The sequence below is a fragment of the Denticeps clupeoides genome, chromosome 2, assembly GCF_900700375.1.
Source record: "Denticeps clupeoides chromosome 2, fDenClu1.1, whole genome shotgun sequence".
Lineage (NCBI taxonomy): Eukaryota > Metazoa > Chordata > Actinopteri > Clupeiformes > Denticipitidae > Denticeps > Denticeps clupeoides.
In genome coordinates this window covers 35,985,368-36,004,029 of record NC_041708.1, presented here as the reverse complement: position 1 = coordinate 36,004,029, position 18,662 = coordinate 35,985,368, and the positions used below count along the sequence as shown (strand labels likewise).

General features: G+C 47.1%; 1 protein-coding gene across 1 annotated transcript; it reads left to right on the top strand.

Moving 5' to 3' along the window:
* Positions 1-2,244: 2,244 nt before the first annotated feature.
* Positions 2,245-17,672, top strand: klhl24b (kelch-like family member 24b). The gene is made up of 7 exons (XM_028970596.1): positions 2,245-2,398; positions 3,802-4,774; positions 6,858-7,042; positions 8,861-8,979; positions 13,005-13,193; positions 14,985-15,173; positions 15,260-17,672. The coding sequence occupies exons 2-7, from the start codon at positions 3,855-3,857 to the stop codon at positions 15,458-15,460; spliced, it is 1,803 nt and encodes a 600-aa protein (XP_028826429.1). The 5' UTR covers positions 2,245-2,398; positions 3,802-3,854; the 3' UTR covers positions 15,461-17,672.
* Positions 17,673-18,662: the final 990 nt, after the last annotated feature.

Sequence of the window (18,662 nt, the reverse complement as noted above, 5' to 3'; positions counted from 1 at the left end):
ATTACGACACCAAATATTTGCATATTCTTTTGCACTGTGTGATGTCCGCAGGGATCTCTAGCTGTTCTGAGAAAGTCTGGGGTGCAGGGTGGTAGTAGCCTAGTGGGTAACACACTCGCCTATGAACCTGGAGACCCAGGTTCAAATCCAACTTACTAGCATTGTGTCCCTGAGCAAGACACTTAGCACTAAGTGGGGCAGTGGTGGCCTAGTGGTTAAGGAAGCGGCCCTGTAATCAGAAGGTTGCCAGTTTGAATCCTGAACCACCAAGGTGCCACTGAGCAAAGCACTGTCCCCACACACTGCTCCCCGGGTGCCTGTCATGGCTGCCCACAGGGTGATGCTTAAAAGCCGAGGACACATTTTGTTGAGTGCACCGTGTGCTGTGCTGCTGTGTATCACAATGACAATCACTTAACTTCCTCACTTTCTCTGCAAAGTAAATGTAAATGTGTCGTGATGGTTTCTGTACAGTAGATGGTGCCAGAGATAAGAAACATTGCCATTAGACCACAATATCCATTTTGCAGTATACTGTAAATATTCTAGTAATGTTATAAATTCTGATGTGTACTGAATAAATATTTACACTAAAACCAAAATTCTCCAGTAAGACATTTTAATTAGATCTTATCGAAGGTACCTGATCTGTGAAATAGCCCCAGGTTTCAAAGTAATAATGGGGTAATTACAGCTGACAATTATCCAGCAATTCAAGAAATAAATAGATTACACAATAATATATCACAACGTTATAAATACATGATATAAAAATCCTTGTGCTATTTTTGAAAATGTCGCTAAATATGTAATATCAGGAAAACGAGAGAGGACTAAAATAACCCCAACAATAGATTGGGGTAAATGTCAGATGAGCATTACCATGTCAATTTTCTTTTTGTGACATTGTGAATAGACAGCGCTGCCCCAGGCTTTCAAAGCAAGAAAACACCGGAAGCTGACACTCCAAGCCACCTACGCCCGAAGACAGATTTATGGCCCATCTCACCCCACAGCCTCCCAGCGTGGAGAACAGATATGGGCAGATAAGGGCTCTGTCTCAATCCCAACTGAAAGAAATGCTTCTCAGCAGTTACAGAGGTTACTACTGTTCAGTTTGTCAATGTGTGCGCGAGTGTAAAAAATGTTCTTTAATCACTGTGATGCTTAAACACAGTAAACAGGTGGTGGTAGCCTAGTGGGTAACACACTCGCCCGTGAACCAGAGGACCCAGGTTCAAATCCCACTTACTACCATTGTGTCCCTGAGCAAAACACTTTCCAGAGGGTGACTGTCCCTGTAACTACTGATTGGAAGTCGCTCTGGATAAGGGCGTCTGATAAATGCTGTAAATGTAACTTTCTATGTATTTGAGGACAGTGCTTTGAGGAAGTAAACACTGCCAGAAGACACAAATATGTTCTTCTGACATTAAAATATGCTACTGTGCAAATGTTTTAGGCACCAATACTAGCCAGTGGAAAAAAACGCTGTTTATCTCAGCTGCAAGCAATTTTGTTAACGTGACAGAAAACCCTGTCAAACATTGATGAAATATTGATTTTGCCCTTAACTGTTTTAAGAATTTCCTTATTTTCACTAAACAATGACTTTATCTGTGCAGGAACTCGGTGATGAGCAGTTACACAATATTGTTTTGCATCTGTAGACATTTGCATGTAGGTAATAATTCTTTAGTTTACATTAGTTTGGGAGAGAACAACCCCCAGGTTTTGTTGCACACCTCTGGATATATTTACGGTTACAGTTTTTCTCAAATCACATTTACCACTTTCACTTTTAATTATTATTTGTGTGTTTTACACATTTACATAACCATTTCAGATACATAAGCATTTTATTTTAGTTGGTTTAACTACTGCCTGTAACCTTTTCCACAGTACTGTGTGTTATGCCGAGTGTTATGAATACGCGTCAGAACACTCGAGGTTAGAATTAGAATCGCGTCTCTTTGTTGTCCAGCAGGCAACATGTGCCTATGGCGCCCGGCCGTCAACCGTCTTGTTTGCAAACAATTGCCACGTGTTCCGGCACCAGGCGCTCATGGGAGTTGTAGTTCCCGCCGGGCGCCAGCTCAGCGCCGCACCGGCCCGCCGCGAACTACAATTTCCCATCAACCCCCTTCTGGCCGCTGATTGGACGCCGGTGCGCGGAGGCTGAGCCCGCGGACGTATTTCTGCGTCGCGCCGACCGTTTGCTGCAGTTTTCTTTGTGCACTTTGATGCAAGAGTAATGACGGCCAAAGGATGATGTTCGTCCCCGTTGGTCCTTGCTAATTTACGCGCGTCAGGTGGACAAATGAATTTCTTCTCGTTCCTCTCCTTTTCACACTGCTGCGTTGCTCTTCAGGAGTGATTCTCAAACTTTCCTACACAGGTGAGGTCGTTTTTAAAAGTCTTTAAAAGTCACATTACTGCCTGTTTTGTATTAAAATTAAAGTTAGTTCTGAGCAATTGTCTATAGTAACAATGCAATAATACTTGGAGGCATAAGGAAAGTTTGGGGACAAATAATAAAACGGAGAACGTTATTAACATGAACACTATTTTTGCTGCGTGTGAGCGTGTCAGCCCCGTTTGTATAATTTGTGGGGTCGTCGTTGCGCATTTCTGTCGCCGGCTGCGCTCCCACGGCGTCTGCGTCACGCAGTCGAGCTGCGCATGTCTCGCCTTTTTTGTTTGCGGCGGTCGTCGTAATTTTCCATGGTGTCGGCGAATCGCGAACTTGGTCCCGAAGGGGTTGTTTTGCTCGAGATCGTCTGTTCGCGGGACGGACACTAGGGGGCAGAATTCAGCAGAACGCGGCCCAGGAGGGTTGGAGTCATTTAAAAGGGAAGTGATTGTCACCTGTGATTACACAGCAGCACAGCACCCGGTGCACACAGTGAATTTGTCCTCTGCATTTATCCCATCACCAGTAGTAGCCTAGTGGGTAACACACTCGCCTATGAACCAAAAGACCCAGATTCAAACCCCACTTACTACCATTGTGTCCCTGAGCAAGACACTTAACCCTGAGTGTCTCCAGGGGGGGACTGTCCCTGTAACTACCGACTGGAAGTCGCTCTGGATAAATGCTGTAAATGACAGGCGCCCGGGGAGCAGTGTGTGGGGACGGCGCTTTGCTCAGTGGCACCTTGGCGGATTGGGATTGGACGCATTTTCGGATGTTTTAATTAGAACAAGGAAAAAGAGTAAATTTAATTGTGAGCTCACTTGGTGGCTGAACAGGTTGCAAGAGCTGTTATTTCATACATGCCCCTTTTCACCTTCTTCATCTGAAGAGTATAACCAGTTCTCTTTTGTGTGATTGATGACATCTACATATTGTTGTTGTGTCAACTCATGTGAAGAGTTAGCCAGCCAAGACTTTTTAAAAAGAGGGGAAAATGCCTGAGGAGATGCGTGCGTGTGTGTGTGTGTGTGTGTGTGCTTGTGTGTGTGCGCGCTTGTGCTTTGTTTTCCTCCTTCCATGGAATTCAAGGGCCTCTTCCTAGAACCGCTTCCAAAACCTAATGCCCATATCCCAAAGCAAAAATATTCCTTACAAAAGGCCTGATGCTTTAAGCTACCGAATTTCCAAATACCCGAGCAATACCCTAAGCCACGTGCTTGTGTTAATGAACGTTAATGGGCTGTAATAGGTCAGTAAAATACAGAAAATTCATATAATATGGGTTGATGCAATATGTATATACCTTTAATAGGTTAAATAATACAATTGGGTAGCTTCTATATACAGATACATACTGAATGGACCTTTTTTTCTTGTGCAACCAGGTTATTTGTTGCATCTCCACATTGACATCTCAGAGGAGGCCTGACTGGTCACCATGGTATTGATTCTGGGCAGAAGACTGAACCGGGAGGACTCGGGCGTGCGGGAGTCTCCAGCCGTGAAAAGAAAGGTCCTGGAGGTCGATTCCAAGTCCCTGAGCAGCCATGACATCTTCGATTTCTCGTCCGGCCCTTGCCACGCCGAGAGCGTTCTCCAGATGTTCAACGAGTTCCGCGACGGGCGCCTGTTCACCGACGTGGTGATCAGCGTGGAGGGCCGCGAGTTCCCGTGCCACAGGGCCGTGCTGTCGGCCTGCAGCAGCTACTTCCGCGCCATGTTCTGCAACGACCACCGCGAGAGCCGCGAGATGCTGGTGGAGATCAACGGCATCCGCGCCGAGGCCATGGACACCTTCCTGCAGTACGTCTACACCGGCCGCGCCCGCATCACCACCGAAAATGTGCAGTTCCTCTTCGAGACGTCCAGCCTCTTCCAGATCGGGACGCTCCGCGACGCCTGCGCTAAGTTCCTGGAGGACCAGCTGGACCCCTGCAACTGCCTGGGCATCCAGCGCTTTGCCGACGCCCACTCCCTCAAGCAGCTGGCCAGCCGCTGCCGCACCTACGCCCTGCAGAGCTTCGCCGACGTGGCCCAGCACGAGGAGTTCCTGGACCTGCGGAGGGACGAGCTGGAGGAGTACATCGCCAGCGACGAGGTGGTGATCGGCAAGGAGGAGATGGTGTTCGAGGCGGTGATGCGCTGGGTCTACCACGAGGTGGAGCACCGCCGGGCCATGCTCAGGGACCTGCTCAACCACGTCCGGCTGCCGCTGCTGCACCCCAACTACTTCGTGCAGACGGTGGAGGGCGACCAGCTCATCCAGAACGCGCCCGAGTGCTACCAGCTGCTGCACGAGGCCCGGCGCTACCACGTGCTCGGCAACGAGATGATGTCGCCGCGCACGCGACCGCGCAGGTACGGCAGTGGCCATTACGTTCCGCTACGTCACACTGGACCCCGAGGTTGAGGTTTAGGACCAAAGAAAAAAATGGCTTCTCTCAAATTGTCCGTTTCTTGTTAATGGGACATTGTCTCGCGCTCAACAATGGCCTTCACTAGCAAGCGGCCCGAGAGCGGCTTTCTCGTGGTCCCTAAACGGTTTGACCACAGTGACCCAGGGCTCCTCTGTCAGCTCGGCCCCCGATTGTCCTCCAAGGCCCTGGTAGTATTACCGCCATCTCCGCCACGTCACCGCTGCACCTGCGGCGCTCCAAAGCAAACACAAGGCGGCCGGCTCGTTGTTTCTGCTCTTCCAGCGGTTCTTGGAAGTTGCCTCGATCCGGAACGTTCACGGGGGGGGGGTTAAACTAGGAAAAGGCCGTACGAGAACCGCAGCGCGCCCCACGGGGGGCAGACATCAGTCAGGAAGACGACGTGCTGTCACCACATGTCCCTCTCCAGCATGGAGTTTCACGACCCGGCAATTATTTTCCAACTTCTTCAGGAAGTCTGGTCCTCGGGTGTTATTAGGTTCAGAGGGAGCATAATGAGGGCCTGCCCGTACACATTCCAGCAGTCTGCGGCACACAAACACCTGCGTTACGAAATGAGAGCGCAGAGCACGTGTTCTTTGTTTTCGTCCTCAGCCTTGGAGGGAAAAAAAAAAAAAAGGAAAAGTACAGCTGCGTTTTTTTACTTTTTAAAAAAAAAAAAATAATAATTTTTTAAACAAATGAACTGATGGGCTTTGAAATCAGTTCGAACGTGATTCTCTTCTCACGCAATAAAGCTGGTTCACAGGGATGTTCGGTTTCCAGAACGAAGCAGCCAGCTGGGCTCATGTTCTACGTGGACATAGTTGAAGATTTGGAAATGCACCTATAAGACACTGTGTCGCGTGGTGGACAGAAAAGTAAACGGCAAAGGAACGCTTGACCCCGCTTATAGATTCGTTCAATCGAGCACGGTAAGGTAGAAATACCGGAAGTATTTATATCAGCCGTAACTACATCCCCCGACACATGGACCTGAACTGTTACCGTTGTCGGTGCCAGCGTTAAGTATATTTACTATACCAATTTAGTGATTAATATTAATGTGACACATTAAAATATATTTAGTTCACGGACATGAAAGCTGTCGTATAATCGTAACCCAAATCGGTATTCAGTGTGGGGGGAATAAAGGAAACTATGGAGTTTAAACGCTGGCATAATTGCTGTAAAATTGCACTTGGTTTAAAGAACTCGACTACAATTTTAATATATTAATGTCGTATATTTCTACACTCTTAAAGTGGGGTTAAAAAAGGCCTAATAGCTTTACAGTTTGTTCTGCAGTGTCTCCTGCCTGGGTGGCGGGCAGGACGGTTACTGCGGTGATGCCACGTCCTCGCCAGCGGGTGGTGCTGATGGGGTTAAGTGCGCGGCGCTCCGTTCTAGCGGCGGGCAGGAAGTCGGCGTTCCGCCTGCCCCTGTCTCTAGGCAGATCAGGGAGGGTTACTCGGTGTTCACAAAGAGTTACCGGATGCGGCACAGCGGCGGCCCCGGAACGTTCCCGGCGCTGGCGGCCCTGATCGAATCGCCTTGTTCCCGTTCAGAGGTTGTCAGAAGTTCAGAACTAACTTTAGCCCCTTTTCTCTGGAGGCTGGTGAAAGAGCCCAGTATTCCTCAAGGAAAAAAGGGCGGGCGGTGGACGTTGGCCAGGGGTTGGGTTGTGTACGCAAAACCGGCGACGGAACGCGCTGTAGCTCTCCGCTTATCTTCGGTACGAGGTTCTTCAGAGTCTGGGGGGGGGGGGGGGGGGGGGGGGGGGGTCCTGGGTTCGGTCAAAACAAACAGGCCCAGATGAACATTTTTCTGCCCTCTAACTGGTACCTAGTCTTTCACCACCTCCACCTTCCCATCCCGTGACCTCTACAGTAGAGGCCATTTGCATTCATTAAAGTGTGACTTACAACTTTTTAATAATGATTTTTTTTTTTTTACGAAATAATGGATTCAGTAGGAATGTTTGTTGCCGGAACGTCCCCGTCTGACGACTGTGCGTCTGTCGGCAGGTCGACGGGCTTCTCTGAGGTGATCGTGGTGGTGGGCGGATGCGAGCGGGTGGGCGGGTTCAACCTGCCCTACACCGAGTGCTACGACCCCGTGACCGGAGAGTGGAAGTCCCTGGCCAAGCTTCCGGAGTTCACCAAGTCTGAGTACGCGGTGTGTGCCCTGCGAAACGACATCCTGGTGTCAGGTAAAGCGTGTGTGTGTGTGTGTGTGTGTGTGTGTGTAAGATATATTCTCAGTTACCTGCCCCCCCCCCCCCTACTGACATTAAAGAACAAATCAACATTTATCCTGGATGTGAAGGCGCTGGGGTCTGGGATCGTTGTTATCATTGGACTCCGCTTCGGACTGACAAAGGAAACGAGATTCCAGTTTCTGCCAGTGTATTGTTTGGAATATTGAACTTTCCTTCTCGCACATGCGTTCATCTCCCGTTTCTATTCGCTTCTCTTTTGCTGTTTTTTTTTTCTTTAGTTTTTTTTTCTAGCCGTCATTCCATGACCCAGTTTCACATTTCTCTTGTCATCAGTTCTGGCAAGTCTGAAACATGGTATGTGAACGCAGTATATTTATGAGACCGGCTTGAAAGAAAAGTTGCTCGTAAAAGAAAGAAGATGGATGGATGGATGGATAGACCCGCACTGAAACTGAGAGTGGGGAAAACAGGCTCTTGAGGAGGCGGAGATATCTTTGAGAGATCTGTTTACGTCCACCATGTGCCAAGCGCTCACGTGGCCCCAGAGCAGCTCCCTATAAGTCCCTCCCTCCGTCCCATTCTCTCTCTCTCTCTCTCTCTCTCCTGCTGTTTTTATCTCTCGATCCGCCTCCAGCCCGTCCCAGCTTTCCGCTTGTTTCTCCCCGTTGCATTAAAACATGCGCCCATCGCCACGCGATGCACGGCCAGGCGCGGTTTCCAGAAATTTATAGTCCTGAGGATGACAAGTCGACGCATTAACATAATTCCTGTCCCTGTGAGAATGCGGGGCGTCGCCGGCTCGGGCCGTGTTAAATGATCCAGATGAAAGGAACCCTGTTATATCCGCAGCCGGCGATACGGCCAGAGCGGCGGCCGTTACGCACATTTACATTTACATTTACGCCATTTATTAGACGCCCTTATCCAGAGCGACTTACAATCAGTAGTTACAGGGACAGTCACCCCCCTGGAGCAACTTAGGGTAAAGTGTCTTGCTCAGGGACACAATGGTAGTAAGAGGTATTTGAACCTGGATCTTCTGGTTCATAGGCGAGTGTGTTACCCACTAGGCTACTACCACCCTACTACCACGCACGTGAGGTGTGAGGGGGTTCGTGTCTTTCTGCACATTCCTTCACCCCCCCTCCCCCCTTTAAAACCCGAAATGGTCACATGCCTCAGCCCGCGGCGTGAGGGGTCCTTTTCTGAGAATGTATTTGGCAGCGGCCCGCCTTGCATTAAAATCCAGTTAGGAGATGCTAAACCGGATGAGCGCGCTGAGTTTTTATTATTATTATAATTTTTTTTTTTTTTTTTTTTTTTTTTTGTGCTGACTGCGCAGAAAAGCGCGCGCAGGAAACGGCGTTACGGTTTGGGCCGTTGTTCAGTTGGTAAAATCCCTGACTGGGGCAGAGTGCTCTGGCTTTTCACCGAGCTTTGCATAGCTGTCAAGGCATTTGCATGTTTTGCTCGCGCAAGGGTTGGGTTTTCCTGTCTCTAAATGGCTGAGGTCATTCGAACGTTGCGGCACTTATGATTCATAAGTTTGCACACGCAGACGGAAAAGTACAAGAGAGTGCGCACACACACACACACACACACACACACACACACACACACACACACACACACACTTTCATAAGTACGTTTTGTTGGGTTGAATTGAGTTCATGACTTTGCGACCTGAATCATCCAAGGGAAAGAGTTGCCGCTTTCCGACAAGTCCGGTGTCCTCCCGTGATTAATGTCCCTGTCTGTCCAGTCCCTCGTCCACATTTCTGTTACTGACCTGTGCCGTGTCGTTCCCAGGGGGCCGTATCAACAGCAGGGATGTGTGGATGTACAACTCGCAGCTCAACATCTGGATCAGAGTGGCCTCCCTCAACAAAGGCCGCTGGCGTCACAAGATGGCCGTCCTGCTGGGGAAGGTGACCCCCCATTTTAAATGTTATTCATTTCAGAGCGATGGCAGGTGTCTCCCGGGGGAACTTGACCTGAGTAAAGTTGGCACTGACTTCTGTATTCCACAGACATTAATAGAACTTCACTGGATTCTCTTACCCATTGAAGAAAACCCTAGAAATCTCCATTTTCTCTCTCACACACACACACACACACACACACGTTGGTTTTTCAATCGCTGCAGCTGATCGTTGAGCCTGTACATTTGCGTCACTTGCATTTTTATGTGGCACAAAAGGATTCAATTAAACAAGTTGGATGCGTAAGGAATAAGAAGATTAACGTTGTTGTGTAAAATTGTGTAAAATCCCAAAGCACCTCAATTATCCAGGACCACCGCGCATGCTTCGACTGTACGAGGTCCCCCAGGAGCTGCGTAGAGTTATAGCGTTCAGGGTTTTTTTTTTTTTTTTTTTTTTTTTTTTTTTTTTAAAGCCATGGCATGTGAGGCAGTGACATAATTTGCTCACTCCACCCAGTGAGTCAGTTTGCTTCACTTTTACCCCACATCTGTCTGAGGCAGCAAACTGGAAATGTTCCTGTTGTGTCCCTGTGGTGACGGATTAACGTTTACATTTACAGCATTTACCAGACGCCCTTATCCAGAGCGACTTGCAATCAGTAGTTACAGGGACAGTCCCCCCCGGAGACACTCAGGGTTAAGTGTCTTGCTCAGCGACACGATGGTAGTAAGTGGGATTTGAACCCAGGTCTTCTGGTTCATAGACGAGTGTGTTACCCACTAGGCTACTACCACCCAATAACAGCAATCCGCCACTTGTTAAGCTGGCCCGCAGCGCTCAAGCTGTTAGGTTTTAGTTAAGGAGACACAGTAGTGCTTTGTGCCTTTAAAAACACACTCCCACATGAACCTGGCAACCGCAGTCGAGGGCTCAAACCCCACATTGTGTCCCCCTGTCCCGGTAACAACTGGTTGCAAGTCGCTCTGGAGACGGACGTCCGATAAGTGATAAGTAAATGTAAGTACAGGCCCCAGGCAACATTTCCACAAACTCGAGTAGGTCCTGTTTTTGCTGAACAAAAGCAGTTTGCGCAAAACTGTAATACGGAACTGTGCGGTTGTCATCAGATTCTTTCATTTATTCGATCATTTATTATAAATCTTGTTCCTAAACAAGCACCCTCAGTCTCTGAAACCGGTAGGAATGAGTCAAGTTCCTTGGAACGTCTGACTTTGATTTCATCACCGCTGAAACCGTGTTGCTTGGTAATACGTGGGATTCCTGTAATTTGCCCTCAGCATGTAATTAAAGCTGATTTAATGACAACTGATTTGACGTGCGGCAACACTTGCTCAACTCCCAACTGGGCCGAGTTGTAACTCTGTCTCTACCGCCTCCGTACGGAAATCAAGCACAAATAGATCAGAGGAACTTAAATAAGGCCATAAATAAGGTGAAAGGCTGTGAGCGGTGGTGACACCATCATCCCATCTTCAGCCTGCCGTGTGTTTAACTTCTGTGAGTGCTGCCGCGGAATGGTGGGATTAAAGGAGGTCTACTTCCTTCTGTTGACTTCCTCTCTCTGAAAGGAGAGAAAAAGCCCCGGGGACACGGCAGGATGCCGCTCTCTTTGACGTGCTGTGGTCTGCAATTTTAATGTGTGGATTGATGGGACGTCTGTCCATAGATCAGCAGAAAAAACAGATTAGAAGCTCTTGATCGTGAAGTGATTGTGAAACACTGCAGCACAGCACACGGTGACACACCGAAATGTGTCCTCTGCATTTACCCCATCACCTGGCGCTCGGGGAGCGGTTTGTAGTCCGTCCACTGTTCCTTCACGAACGACAATTCAGATCGATTTCGGGTGGTAGGCGGTGACGGCTGTGATTTATGGTGTATTTCACCACGACTGTGAATGTAGATGAACCAGTTAATTTCTAGCGCTGAGCAGAGAAGAGGACCGAGCGCTATAATAGATGTTGCACGTGGTGTCCAAGGCGTCCTCGGGATTCGCATAAATAAAAAGACAAAAGCAAAATCGCTTCTTAGCTATCTGTATCTTGAAGGTGAGTAATTATTTCTGTCACCCAGGACGTGATCTTTTTAATGGTGTTTTTATAGAGAGTTTAAAACCGCGAGAGCGATGACAGCTGTCAAACACCCTACTTCATCACCCGTGTCTGTCCACATGTCAGATCATTTTTCAGCTCAAAAGCAAACATGTTGGTAGATTATCGGCACTTTTTTAAATTAAAGAACTTGAGCATCTTGATGATGCCTCAAACATATGAAGTGACGTGATGGTCATTGTGATTCACAGCAAGCACAGTGCACGGTGACCCAGCGAAACGTGTCCTCTGCATTTAAACAGTCACCCTTGGTGAGCAGTGGGCGGCCATGACCGGCGCCCGGGGAGCAGCGTGTGGGGACGGTGCCTTGCTCAGTGGCAGCTCGGCGGATCGGGATTCGATTACGGAGCCGGTTCCCTACCCGCTTGGCCACCACCGCCCCAATCCCTGGCGTCTATAGCACAGCTTCTTAGCCAAGCATTACCAAGTACCAACTGTTTGAGCGTAAGGGAACATTTACAGAGACCCCCTGAGTCTGGCTGCCGCTGTGTTTTGACATTTTTTAAAAAGGAATGAACGTCTATGAGCCAAAAAAAAAAACCAAGTTTAATTCGTCCGGTCCCGTCCACACTGCCCTGCTCTGTAAAAGGCCGAAATGCGAACAATAGTAGCGCGATGAAGGAAAATGTATGCCGGCACTTGCTCTGAGCTCGTACGGGGAGCGTGTTCCTGACACACGTGGCGTATTAGCACCGATGTTCCGGCCCCGCCTCTCGCCTGACCTGTTTTAGGCCGTATTCCTTTAGTAAACATGTTTACAGCTCAGCCTTCCAGCCTCGAACCGCTCCACTGGCCTTTTCAACGCTTGCCGTCTAGCGAGGCGGGTGACAATGTGTGAAGCTTGTACGGCTTAAAGTGACATGGAAGTGTGGGATGTGCGGGGTGGAATCATAGATAGACGTCCCATTGTTTGCGAGGACGTCTTTCAACATATTAATTTGCGAGGGCCATCTATTCTCTTTGAGGCCAAAGACCAATGAAAGGCTGAGTTTAATTACAAGCGAAGTCACGGTGTAAACAGCTCTTTTTATTTTGGCCCGTGGGGAGGGCGAGGCAGACAGACTGTCTCCGCCGATTTGTTCGGCTCCCCCACGCACAGCGGAGACACACGAAGACTTATCATTCCACAATATCGCCCCAAGAGTGAGCAGGTGCCGCTGGTGTTGGGTTAAAGGGGAGAAGGACGAAAGGTGCAGCGTGAGTTAAAAGCGTGTGTTTAGATGGCAATTGAAGTAATGCCGATCATTATGTTCAACTTACTTCCTGTCTGCTGTCTCCTACGTACTCATTTCATAATACAATGGACATGCTGCAATTTCATTATTTAAATTACAGTTTGGGTCCATTGAGAAATGACCCATGCTACTCTTTGTTGTCTCTACAGAGATTAAATGTATTCCAGCACTGTGGTATCAAACAGTCAGATATGCACTAAAAGTTGACTGCAACTCACTCCTGGTTTTGTTAAATATTAAAAATGAAAGAAACATGCTTTTTTAAAAATTGTATTTAATATTATAAATGCTGACTTCACCGGGGAATATAATACATCTTACATTTTTCACCTTACAGCAGTTGCCACTTCAGGGAATTTTTTTTTTTTTTCTGTGTGAACCTTGACCTTTTTCCTGTCTGTAACGGTCAAATATTCCGATTAGGGCTGCATACTGGGCCTATGATTCAATAAATCAAGTCCAGAGATGGTGTTAATAAGATTGTATGAACAGTATATGTATTCTCTTATGAAGCCAGTAAACTACTAATTAAAAACGCATTTTTTGCTTTTGAAAATCAATACAATAATGAACAATAGAACTCGTGTGGACTTTATTTCCAATTCTGCTATGTGAAGCCCAGCTGTGTAAAAAGGCTGAGCGTGACCTCTTTCCCACCCAGGTGTATGCTGTGGGCGGGTACGACGGACAGTCTCGCCTCAGCAGCGTGGAGTGCTACGACTCCTTCTCCAACCGCTGGACTGAGGTGGCGCCCATGAAGGAGGCCATCAGCTCCCCCGCCGTCGCCAGCTGCGTCAACAAGCTGTTTGTGATTGGCGGAGGGCCCGATGACAACACCTGCTCGGACAAGGTAAGAGAGCTGGCACACACCTTGATGACTGGAGAAAGATCAGGGTGGTCGTGGCCTAGCGGGTAACACACTCGCCTGTGAACCAGAAGACCCGGGTTCAAATCCCACTTACTACCATTGTGTCCCTGAGCAGGACACTGCGTGTCTCCAGGGGGGGACTGTCCCTGTAAATAACGGATTGTAAGTTGCTCTGGATAAGGGCGTCTGATAAATTCTGTAAACATACGTGATCTTTCATAGAGCCCCGAACACATGTAAACCATGGTAAAGACAGGCTGTAAACAACGAGCCATTAGCGGTTCCGAGATGACGCCCATGCTTGTCCTAGTCATTTGCATTCTTGAGGAACCAACTCAGATTATTCTAAGATCGTCTGAGTGAATCCTCAGTGTGTCATCATCTCCGGCAGATTATTAGATTCCACTGTTGTGGTTGGCCACAGAAATGATGCACATCGCGGCGTGGCCACAGAGCTTTTCTCTAAACGACGTTATATATGAGGGACTCGGCCTGACATGATGTGGAGATGCGGTGTGTCGCAGTATTACAGGTCGGTGAGCGTGAGAGTCCACCTGTGAGATAAAGAAGCAGAGACACCGACCGAAAGAAAGAAAGAAAAGGGCCCCCGGTCGCCCCGAGGATCATATCGCCGGAATCTGCCAACGGTCAGATTCCTTCCATTGTTGCGATGCGAGACGGCTGTTTACTTTAGACCTTCGCTGAGCTGTGCCGCGGGGGCAGGGGGAGCGGAGAAGCAGCAGCAGCAACGCCCCCTGCTGGTGGACTCGCGCAACGTCCATCTGACCTGGTTCTGTCAGGGCCGCTGTGATATGTTCTCCAGGTGTCCCTGTTGTTGGCAGTTGCTATAGCCGTAAAGCGACGCGTGGCGCGGCTGAGGGCCGCCCGGGCGAGTGCATCCCTTTACTTCTTATTCTTACACACTATAACTTTTTTTTTAAACAAACGACCAAAATGTTTCAAATTCCGTGGATCTCCCTCCAGCCGACAGAAGTGGCGAACAGCCATAATAAAAAACACCCCGCGGCAACACTCGGAGAGTGTCGCGTTCAGTGGGATCGGGGTTTATGGTTCTCTTTTGGTATTTTGAGGCACGGCCTGCGCTGCTACTTCCTGGATCCCCCCCCTACAGGAAGGGGGTGGGACAATATTGATGAAGTCCCCGAAGCCTGCCATGTGTCCTTTGCTGTGCACGTTCGAGCTGACTCCTGGAGAAAGGTTTCCAGCCGGGTGTGGGTGCTGGATCCAGAATTAGCCTTTTGCTCCTTTTATGTTCCTGTGTGCGAGGCTGTGGAATCCTACTGATATCCACACAAGGGTTTTCTATTTTAAGGGCCCTCATCTGGGAGTACGGGCTGGGAATAAACATAAAAGCCCTGTCTCTTTAAAAGTCCACATCTAAACCCTCTGGGGACTGGCTCTGGGTTTTTTAAGAGGCCTTGTTCTTTCAAAGCTACCCTGGTCACCTAAATTCAGACAGAGATTCTTCACCCAAATGTTTGCTTCAACAAACAGACACAAAAAGTGGGGATGTGGTTTTGAGGCCTCTTCCAAGGAACTTAAAAGCATGTGACACACAATGATACTTCTGCTGAACTTGGATCTGTTCTGCTACCAGTTCCTTGTGAGTAAATCTAAAATAACTTCCTGCTCACGAGTTTCCTTGTTTCGCAATATGACAGTTTGTCCAACTTGTATTTGCAGTCTGGTGTGTTTTTTTTTTTTTGTTCTGTAATATAATCTGTTCTACATCTTGTATTATTCCTGCCTCAGGTCCAGTGTTATGATCCAGAGACTGACACCTGGCTGCTACGGGCAAACATCCCCATCGCTAAGCGCTGCATTACTGCAGTGTCCCTCAACAACCTTATCTATGTGTGCGGTGGTCTGACCAAATCCATCTACTGCTACGACCCCACAGAGGACTACTGGATGCACGTGGTTCAGACCTTCAGTAAACAGGTAGATGTCTGAACAGCGTCGATTTGTTTTGATTTGATGGGAATTTTGGTGTGTTTAAAAATGTTTATGATATTTTGTCCCCTCAGGAGAGCTGTGGCATGTCCGTGTGCAACGGGAAAATCTTCATCCTGGGTGGACGCGGTGAGAACGGCGAGGCATCAGACACCATCCTGTGCTACGACCCCGCCACGGGCATCGTCACAGGCGTGGCCGCCATGCCCCGCCCCATCTCCTACCATGGATGCGTCACCATCCACCGCTACAATGAGAAGTTCTATCGCTCCTGACCCACCGAGGTGACCTGAGCCGAGCCTTCTGTAGCACCTGCGGGTCTCCACAGCCCATCTGGTCTTAGTGGGCAGGAGACCCTCCTGACCTGGAACTGCACACTCACCCTCTTCCTCCCACGGCCGAACATCCCCCTGCTGCCCCGGCACTGAGCGATGCCGTTCCGAGCATTCGTTTTTAAACCCAATTCTTACCACGTTAACATCTCAACTGTTTTCAGGTTTGATGGCCACAGCCTCCTCCTCTGTGATAAGATGCCAGGGATTCTTTATAGACAAACTAAGAGCTGTTGGCATTCTACATGTGGTTTGTTAGCATACCTGGTGTGTGGTTTTGGTCATATATTGGGTTCCTTTGGTGAAAAGCTCACTGGAATTGTCAGGTGTTACGTGGGATGAAATTTGATCGTTCCAGACACATTTTCTCCAGATTATTATGTTATGTGAGCAGAAGCACCGATAGGAAACACCTTTTTCATCTATTAACATGATAGCATAGCTTCTCAAGAACCCAAATCGAACACAGATCTCCAGTTATTAAGGACCCATTGCTAGTTTGCATGTTCGATCCCATTAAACATTTTGTTGAGTGAACAAATGTCAAAAAATGCTAACAAACTGCAGTCAACATGTCAACAGGACCATTACCACCAGCCACGCACCTCCTCATTAATGACAAAATGGAAGTTCCAAAACTGTGGTATAACGCGTGAGGCTCGGTAGCTAACATAAATGTAAACAAAGCATAAAGCTTCATATTTGAGGCTTTTACTGCGATGGCAACATTTCGCACTCTTGGCTTCTCTTCACCACCTTCAGTTAGACAACGGGGACTGTTTTCAGACAGTCCTGAAAGAGTTCCTGTATTGAACACTGATTGTCATGATCAGAGGAAGACTCTGAAGACTTGTTTTCTTCAGTGAAAAATCCTACTAGGTGTTTCTTTTTATTCCATTCTTCAAAATAGCCTCCAATAAGCAGGCGTGTCCAAACTTTTAACTGGTGTGCAGGTAGCTCTTCTCCATTATGGGGCCTTCACCTCATTGTTTTTATAATTTTTTACTTTACTTTGTTCCATTAAGCATCTATAAATTTATATTTTAACCTGACCTTTGTATTGCGTTCGTGTTTATTGTTTGCAGCGCTTTGGTTTTGGATAAATGATTGTGGTTGTGCTTGGTTGAGCTGTTTCTCATTAGGAACCTGTGTGTGTGTGTGTGTGTGTGTGTGTGTGAGAGAGAGAGAGAGACACGGGTGGAACGTGTGTGTTAGGTTGGCTGTGAGACGGGCCGGGTGATACTCAGCCCATGATGTAATGTGCAGTAGCCTCCGTTCAAGCAGAGAAGCAGGTTGATCCACTGGACCTTCCACATGTGATCCCATGCGATGTGCTTATACAAGTGAGGTTTTCGCCGTTAATTTTTTTACTTTCCCGTTTTCTATTTTGCATTTGGGTATGTTTGTGCGTGTAATAAAATTTGTGAGGAAGCAATGGTAAAGGGTGATTTATGTAATATCTACTCTTTCAGTGTATTGGAGTATGTTTGTTGTACTGGGACTGGGAGCTCAGTTGGCGCCCCTGTTTTTTGGTAGAGGTGTGCCTGGACTACCCCATTACCCGTGGGGCCAGAGTGCCAGTACTATGTAATCAAATACAACGACCCATACCGGGGTCTCCATAATGTGCCTGAATGCATTCTGTTTGTTAAACTAGTAAGTTATTGAGTATGGATAATTTGACTATTTTATTTGTAAACCCCAACCAAGCACTGTCTTCCTTATTTAGACTCTGTCTTCTTTTTTTCTGTGATTTTTTTTTTTTTCTTCTCATGTAAATATGATATAGTTTTTACTGTATCAGTAAGTGTTTGCATTTGTCATGCATTGGGCAATAATGCCTTAATGCTTTTTTTTTATTTTTATTTTTTTATGAATTAATCATGGACTGCAGCAATACAAACCAGTGTGGCCTCTGAGATGTTTTACTTAATCGTTTGCAACAATTATTATAGATGTAGACTGTTGTGGTTAATATGTTATGACTGTTTTGTGAATATATATTTTTGTGGGATGTGGAAGTGTGTGGTGTGAGTTGTGAATTAAGAGTGTTGTTCTTTTGTGTGATTTTGAGGGGTTTTAAGTTCCATGAAAAATGAACGTTTTTGGAAATGGGGGTGAGTGTTACGGTTATGTTTTGCTATCTTTTTTTTTTTTTTTTTCTCCTTGTAAACCCGCCCCAGTAACACTTGGGCCCTGAATGAAATCTGCATGCCAAATGCAAATGCCTTAAAATCAGTGTATACGGTAATGTCATCTGGTTTTTTGAACTGACCAGGTTGACATCCTGATTGTGCAGTTAACAATAATTCCTTTGAAACAAACCAAAGCAGTTGTCTTTGAAAAATCATGCCTATAACATCATTACTTTCAACAAATGTGTACGTACAAATATAACAGATCCTCAATAAAATGGTTTCTGTGATTTTGCTTTTTTTTTTTTTTTTTTTTTTTTTTTCCCCTCCCCCCCCCATGTGTTTTTGCTTTTTTGTGTTTGGTGTAATCTCCTTTTTTACAGGCTTAACGTTTTGGTGAATGTGGAATTTGAAGCCAACGAAGGGCAGTTTACACCTGTGCAGGTGGCCACCGTGTCTATCAAAGAAGTGGCAGTTTTTTTTTTTTTTTTTTGTGCAGTTGCCATGTTCCTGCACGTGCACCATGGTCACGTGGGAGGGGTTCGTGGCTCATAAACAAAACAGTCTAAAGTCTAAAGAGCACAAAAGACAAAACATGTCTTGACAAAGCGTATCATTTCAGGCCTGTGTGGCCATTGGTTACTACATGATTATACCTCCAGTGGACTATACACACCCTAACTATATTTACAAGACTGAATTCAAGCCTGATTTCATAACATTCCCATTTGCCCCACTTCAAACTCTAAGGCTCCAAACACTACAAACACCCTTCACACGATGACCAGTTTCCTCTAACCTGCATGAATCCAACCCTGTGCTCATGTAGTTTATACAAGGATTTTGCATGAGCTTTACTATATGACCTTACCTGTCTGTATGAGATGACATGTACTCACTAATGTAATTTTAGCAATGAGACAAAAGACACTTTAGATTTATATATCTGGATTGAATCAGAGTGTCAAAATTTTATTAATGCCGAACTACAAGCTTATGCTACAAAGCAC

Bases quoted from the DNA above. Each gene is read 5' to 3' on its own strand.
- klhl24b (XM_028970596.1), top strand. From the start codon at position 3,855: ATGGTATTGATTCTGGGCAGAAGACTGAACCGGGAGGACTCGGGCGTG. The intron at 8,980-13,004 runs GTGACCCCCCAT...TTTCCCACCCAG, and splicing joins TGGCCGTCCTGCTGGGGAAG to GTGTATGCTGTGGGCGGGTA. The intron at 13,194-14,984 runs GTAAGAGAGCTG...TTCCTGCCTCAG, and splicing joins ACAACACCTGCTCGGACAAG to GTCCAGTGTTATGATCCAGA.